Below are 7,350 nucleotides of genomic sequence, written 5' to 3' on the forward strand. Positions count from 1 at the left end.
CCCCCCCGCCCCCACCCCCCCCGCGGGCGCTCGGGCCTCTCTCTCTGACATGTCTCATCGCACACGCCGGCACGCCCACCGCGGGCACTCAGGCCTCTCTCTCTGACATGTCTCATCGCACACGCCGGCACGCCCACCGCGGGCACTCGGGCCTCTCTGATACACGTCTCATCGCACACGCTGGCAGGCCCACATGCGATGGCCACAGAACCAGGCATGGAGTGGCCAAGGCCCAGCTGTTCTGGTGTGCCCAGGCTACACGGACGTGCTAAAGGCATGGGGTGGCCGCCGAATGAGCAAGGGGTGTCTGGCATGGAGGAGGTGGGCTGGGAGACCAAGGCCCAGCTGAAAGGAATGCACGGCTAACTTCCCTCAGCGTGCTCAGCAGGCCCGGGGTGGGGCTCGGTGCAGAGGCCATCAGGCAAATGTTGCTGTCCGCGGACACGAGGGCTGGCCCAGGCCACCGCGTGCCGTCCTAGGCGCACGCTGCCATAGAGCCCGCCAGAGGCCGTCCTTACCCTGCCAGCATGGTGTACAGCAGGATCCCCAAGCTCCAGACGTCACACGCCGCGTCATAGCCCTGGCGCTTCAGGACCTGGGGGACAGTGGGCGGCAGGTGAGCACTAGGCGAAAGCTCCGGTTACGGCCTGTCTCCCAGCCGGTGGCCAGCTGGACGGGGGCCCAAGGAGGTCAGCTCTCGCGGGGGCCAAGCCACCCCACGCACCGCAGCGGGTCCCTCTGGTGCCCGCATGCAGCGAGCCTCGCCCCCCGCAGCTATGTGGAAAAGATGGTGCCGTTTGTGAGGCAGAAGAATTTTTTTATTACGATAAAATACACGTAACATAAAAGTTTCCATCCTAGCATCGCTGAGTGACTCAGGGCCCTAAGTGCGTTTGCGCAGCTGGGCCCCATCGCCATGGGCCATCCAGGACGTGCCAGCTTCCTCACTGAAATCCTAAAGGGTGTGTGCATTTGCCAGAGACAGAGATGGAGAGACAGTGAGAAAGCACCTCCGGAGGGATGGCCACGGCACCGTCCCTCCGCTGTCTCCCTCGGGATGCTGGGCACGCACGTGCACCTGCCGTTTTTCAAGCCCCTGGGTCTGGGACTCAAACAGCGCAGCTGGTCATGCATCAACGGCTCTGCCCTGGCTGCCCCTAGACTGAAATTCACCGTTAAACAGCGACTGCCACACTACTACTGCCGACCCTCGGACCTGCCTCCTTGAGGCACGTCTTATGTGGGGAGTCACACAGCAGCTGTCTTTGCGACAGGCCTTTGACTCAGTGTGGTGTCCCCAAGGTCTGTCCATGTTGTAGGTGTGTCAGAGTTTCCTTCCTTTCAAAGGCTCCATGGGGCAGCCCTGCAGCAGAGCTGTAAGCCCATCCACACAGCCAATGATGGTTCAAATCCTGGCCCTGTGGCTTGAAAAAAACGTGCTAGGCACACGTGGGCGTGGGTGCCCCAATCCTGATGGGATGGAGAAATGGTGGAGGAAGGGCAGTGGCAGGACCGCACCCCACTGTGGGGTACTTCCTTTTTCTCTTCCCTGTTCCCTCCTTCCTCCAGTGAGAGCGCGTGCCCTCTGACAGCAGAGGTAAAACAAAGGCGGGGTGACCTTCCATTGTGTGCACAGACCACGTCTTGCTTCCCCGTGACCTGGCATGGACACGGGCTATGACAGTGCTGCCACCAACATGAGTGTGCACGTGCCTGCCGGGGCACTGCCTTCGCTTCTCTTGGGTCCGGACCCAGCGTGGGACGCTGACTCATGTGGTGCTTCTGCGTGCGAGTTTTCTTTTAAAGGTTTTTGCTGTAGGGTACGTGCGCTTACCAGAGAGACAGAAAAAGAGACGGCGAGTGGGAAAGTGAGAAATCCCCTCTCGGGGATCACCGCCTGCAGTCCCTCCTCCATTCTCCTCATGCGATTTTGCGCATGCATGCGCATGTGCCTGGCATGAGTTTTAAGCTACTGGTTTGGGACTTGAACTGCAGCCATACGGGAGTCCAGCACCCTGATGCCTATGCCACCTGCAGGCCCTATGCTTAAGTTTTTTTTTTTTTTTTGGAAAGGTTTTTACTATAGGGCACATGTGCTTGCCAGACAGACAGAGAGAGACAGAAAGACAGAAAGCGAGAAATCACCCCCCAGGGGGGATGGCCACGCCGCAATCCCTTCTCCTCTGTTCTCCTCTCGGGATCTTGGGCACGCACGCACACGTGCCCAGCATGAGTTTAAACCACCGAGTCTGGGACTTGAACCACGGTCAGCCACATGGGAGTCCAGTGACATAGCCATTGCGCTAACTGCTGGTCCCTATGCTCAAGTTTTTAAAGAATTGTGAAGGCAAAAGAATCTTAGCACATCCTGGGGTTGCACTCCGACAGAGGGCGGCCTGACAGGCTGCTAGCAGGGCAGCAAACGCAGGGGAGCTGCTCGGGGCACTGCGGAGTGGGGGCCGAGCACTGGCCGTGGAGCAGGGCCGTGCTCAGCTTCCGTACGTGAGGGCAGGGCCTCTCCCCCTCTGTACCCTGCCCGTGTGCCGGCACGCGAGGTGCTGGGCTCGGAATCTGAACGGCCGAGTGCTCCGGCCCTGCTTCCTAACGCGGGGGCTGAGTGTTCCGAGCGCCGTGCACACAGGAGCCTGCGTTTCCTGAGCCTGCGAGGTCTCCCCGTGGTGAGAGACCGGCTTCTGCTCACACAGCGAGTCCTGTCCCAGTCAGTCCTAAGTCAGTCTCCCCATGGTGAGAGACCGGCTTCTGCTCACAGGTGCCCAGCAGCCCACACCAGCCACGCAGAGACCGCCGGCATCTCTCACTCTGACTCCTGACAGATACTCAGGCTGATCAAGTCCTCTACAGCCGGTTGACAAACTTACACAAAGTGTCACGACTTCAAAGTGTCCAATCTGTTTCAAATATGGAAACAAAATGATGAGGACAGCTGTGTCTGAGTAGGGCTGGTGGCCGACTCCAGACGCAATCAGCTCCTAAGCTTCAGACTGTGCCCCTGAGCAGTGACACCATCCGGCCATCCTGCCTGCGGTGAAAACTGGAACACAGGGACCTTCCGCTCTCATGACGTGTCCTTTTGTGTAAGAGCCCCAGCGAGCTTGGCACCGCCCCGACAGGAGCGTGTTCGTTACACACCAGCGCTGGCCGCTGCTGGGGGTTCAGCTACGCCCGGGGGCTTGGGTTTAAGTGGTCAGTGTGAGAGGGAGGCCGAGTGGGTCCCTGGGAAACGTGCATTCTGTAAAAACTACGCAGGGGTCTCTTCCGCTCTTTCCATCTGTTTTGCTCCTCTGAGGAGGAGTCCTGGGAGGGCAGCCCTGTGTGCGACTCCTCTCCTACCCCGCAGCCGGGCAGGGCCCTGGGGAGCTGCGTGTGCGGCTCAGGCTACCCTGCTGCAGGAGCTGAACTCTGCTCCTTCACACGGTGGCCAGCTGTGCAGGCCACGGTGCTACCCCGAGCTGCCATGCCGGGCTGGATTTCAGAGTTATTTTGTATCAAATTAAATCTGTCCTTTGTTTTTCCATGACCTTCAGGAGGCCCTTTGTACAGTGGGTTTGCTGCCAGCATGGTGGCAGGCACCCAGTGGGCTCACGGGCACGCTCCTCAGATGATGGGGCCGCCCTGTGGAGCCATGCAGGGGCTCTGGGCGGGGAGCAGGTGCCTGCAGGCAGGGAGGGTGCCCCTGGTGGGCGCTCTCACCTCGGGGGCCACGAAGTTGGCGGTGTAGCAGGGCGTCATCAGCAGCCCATTCTCGGCACGCAGCTGCTTGGCAAAACCGAAGTCGCAGATCCGGATGGACGCGGGGTCGCCAGACTCGTCCACGTACAGGATGTTGCTGGGCTTCAGGTCCCGGTGGACCACCTGCGGGGGAGGAGCACTGAGCCGGCCACACCCACGGCCAAGCCCACGCAGTGGCCAGGGTCAGCCATCCTGGGCAGCGGCCGCCCTGAGCAGGTCCTGCGGGTAAGTGGGCCACTAACAGGATGTAGACGCTGCCGTTCTCGGGCCCTGAGTGCGCGCTTGCTCGACCTCTCTCTCACATCGGCCGCTTAAACCCAAGCCCCGGTGTAGCTGAGCCCCCGGCAGCGGGCAGTGAGCACTGGCGTGCAACAAACACGCTCCTGTCGGGGCGGGGCCGAGCTCGCTGGCGCTCTTACACTAAAGGACACGTCGAGGGGAGTTCGGGAAATGGCGAGAGGAGGGGGAGCCGGCGGCTCTCTCCCACGGCCGGTGCAAACTTGAGTAACTCGTACGTCCTCGCCCTCCTGTTTGCGGTAGCGACTGCCCTGGGGCCGCCGTCTTGGCGAGCGCATTTCTCGGCAATCAGGAGCCCATGTCCTCTGGGTGTCGTGCACAACCTGGGTCGAATAGGTCGCTTCTAGTTCGCTCCTGGTTTTCACGCCTCTGCCCTCATTTTAGGTGGCCGGGGTGGCCTGGAGCTACAGTCTGTAAGTGCAGGGCTCAGACCAGGCCTGGAACGCGGGAGGGTCTGGCGTCTCGGCTGTCATGGCCGTTCCCGTCCAGCCTCTCCTTCACATCGGTTACAATCTGAGCCCTACACTGCAGGGAGTGAGGCCCTGAGTGTCCCTCTGTCACGGCCAAAGCACCCTTTCGCTCGTATTGGTCTGGGGAATGTGAATTTAGCCTCGACTTCCGAGGCCGCCCTAATACATGCTGCTCTGGCCAAGCGGTTCTCGGGCTGAGAGCGGTGAGAAGTGGGTCTGGGTGTGAGAAGTTCTGCCCTTGTGCCGTCTGCTTAAGAGCAGGACACACGCTGCTGAGGGTGTCCCCATCCCCTCTACCAGGAAGGACGAGGCTAGCCCCCACAGATAGCTCTTGGCCACCCTTATCCTGGGCTGCCCCCGGGGGAGCTACCGGACACGTCTCACCACCCGGCCCCGGTCCCGCGGAGCTACCGGACATGCCTTGCCACCCAGCCCCGGTCCCACGGGAGCTACCGGACACCCCTCGCCACCCGGCCCGGTCCCGCGGAGCTACCGGACACACCTCACTACCCGGCCCCAGTCCCATGGAGCTACCAGACATAGCTCGCCACCCGGCCCTGGTCCCGCAGAGCTACCGGACACCCCTCGCCACCCAGCCCTGATCTTCGGTGAGTCCCCACACGCCACCTTCCACGGTCACTGCCCCCAGTCGAAGTCCTTTTCCCAGCCTGCCCCGCTGGCTAAGTCACTGTTCTTTTGTAAGAGTCCCCGCCAGGCGCCTTGCCTGGTGCTCCTGCGTGTACTGCGTGTGACTCACGTCTGCTTCCTCCTGCGAGCCTGTCTTCGTCATCGTAAGTCACGGTGTGATTCAGGAGCCTCGTGTGGGGAGGCGCCCCCGGGCAGACACGCACCCCTGAACCGTAAACTCCCAGCCACCCAGCGCCCTGCGGGCCGGGCCAGCCGGCACCTACCCCCTGGGAGTGCAGGTAGTCCATGGTCTTGGTGATGGTGCACAGCACGTCGCTGGCCTCGCGCTCCGAGAAGCACCGCTGCCGGAGGATGCGGTCCAGCAGCTCCCCGCCACGCATCAGCTCCGTGACCAGGTACACGTACTTGCCGTCGTCATAGACCTGGGGGCACACGGACCTCAGACCCCGCCCCTCGCCCGGGCTGCCCTCCCCACCCGGGGACCCAGAGGAGGCAGAGACAGAGGTGGGTGGGGAGGACGGGCTCTGTCCCAGGGAGTGAGACGAGGCTCCATAGGAATGAGGGCGTGGCCATTCTGACCCAGCCACACATGGGTCTTCTCTGGGAGAAGCCAGCTTGCTTTCTTTTCTTAGAGAGATTTTTGCTATAGAAAACGTGTGCTCACAAGGAGGCAGAGACAGAAAGTGAGAAATCCTCCCTTGGGGGAGGCCACGCTGCAATCCCTTCCCTAGTCTCTCGGGATCTTAGCATGCATGCGCATGTGCTGGTGTGAGTTTGAAGTCACCAGGTCTGAGACTCGAACCATGGTCAGCCATGTGGGAGTCCAGTGACATAACCACTACGCCATCTGCTGGTGCTGGGAAAATGGCTTTCACAATCCGCTACTCATGGGAACAGAGGAGCGGCAGGCTGAGGATGCAGCGTGCGTCTGTGGGCCTCCCTGCAGGAGAGGTGCTCGGACAGCAGCCGTGTACAGGCCGGCAGGACATGCCCACACGGTTCCTGGAGCTGCGCTCCTCAGGCCCTCCTGTGCTCAGGTTGGGGGAATGCATGTCCGGGGGCCTGGCGCCTGCACCCTAGCCAGCTCCTGAGTGGCCTGAGGTGCTCCAGGGCATCCCTGGGAAGTGGTCAACACCAGGGGTCAGACCAAGGTAGGCCGAGTCACCACTAGTCGTCATTTAATCAATGCATTTTTAGAACCAGTCACTGAAATAATGTGCCTAACTTTGAACATAGACAGATGTAAGGCTATGTTTTCTCTGATGTGAGAGGGGGAAGCACATATTTCGATGGCATCGTGCTGTGTCGTGAGAGCCCTCCCCAGCCTCCTAGTTAGCGAGAATCATGGAGCACTTCTGACAGGTGTCTCAGCTGCTCTGGGGTCCGACCCGGGCTCCACATGGCTCTGCATCTCACTCGGAGCCCCACAGCCTGCGCCCATGGCCGGGCTCTTCCGGGGCTGGTGTTTCCAAGTTCAAAGGCTCAGACTCTGCTCTTGGGCCTGCCAGTGTGACCAGCGGCCAGCAGAACCGCAGTGCAGGGCCTCACCGTGGCGGGTTCGGACCCCAGGTGGACCTGAAACACGCAGGGTGTGTGCACAGGCACCCACAGCCCCAAGGACACTGAGGCCCGGGCGGGTCCGTGGCATGACAGAGCCCAATGTGGGGCTCTCTCTCGTGCACACTTTCTACCATAAACGGAAGCAACGAAGTTGGAAAACCTGGAGAGCTCTGCTTCAGCAGCTGAGAACGTGATGCGTCACTGACTGGAACCTCTAGACCCAGGTGTGAGCCAGCGGCTCAGGGAGCTTCAGAGAAGCCGGTTTCCGGGTGTGGACCCTGACTTGTAACTAGGAAACCATGTGGCAGAGCACTGCGGAGGTGAACATCACCCGGTGGGTTGAAGGGGGTCTCATTACTGCTCCTCAGAAAATGACACCCCAGGACCTCTTATCTGGACCTGCTGGCCTGGAAGGAACCCCCTGGGCCCAGCATCCCGACAGGGAGGAGCCCCCTGGGCCCAGGATCCCAAGGAAGCCCCTGGGCCCGGGACCCCAAGGCAGGGCTTACCATGCTGGAAGGAGAGTAGGGAGCCTAAACGGGTGCGGGAGGAGGAGGACAACTCCCTCTCCCTTCCCCAACCCTAACCCCTGTATCCATGGGCCTTTATGGGGTGCTCTGGGCTT

At 61.2% G+C, this 7,350-nt stretch overlaps 1 protein-coding gene across 3 annotated transcripts in view; it reads right to left on the reverse strand.

Annotated features, from left to right (window-relative positions):
- Positions 1-7,350, reverse strand: part of RPS6KA2 (ribosomal protein S6 kinase A2) — a 336,349-nt gene that overhangs the window by 13,116 nt on the left and 315,883 nt on the right. For all 3 annotated transcript variants that reach the window (XM_006152264.1, XM_027773360.1, XM_006152266.1), the window contains 3 exons: positions 5,429-5,587; positions 3,712-3,873; positions 519-595 (listed from right to left, as the gene is read on the reverse strand). In XM_006152264.1, the coding sequence (XP_006152326.1) occupies positions 519-595; positions 3,712-3,873; positions 5,429-5,587 (398 nt within the window). The remainder of the gene's footprint in view (positions 1-518; positions 596-3,711; positions 3,874-5,428; positions 5,588-7,350) is intronic.

Source organism: Tupaia chinensis, unplaced genomic scaffold, assembly GCF_000334495.1.
Source record: "Tupaia chinensis unplaced genomic scaffold, TupChi_1.0 Scaffold000346_1, whole genome shotgun sequence".
NCBI lineage: Eukaryota > Metazoa > Chordata > Mammalia > Scandentia > Tupaiidae > Tupaia > Tupaia belangeri.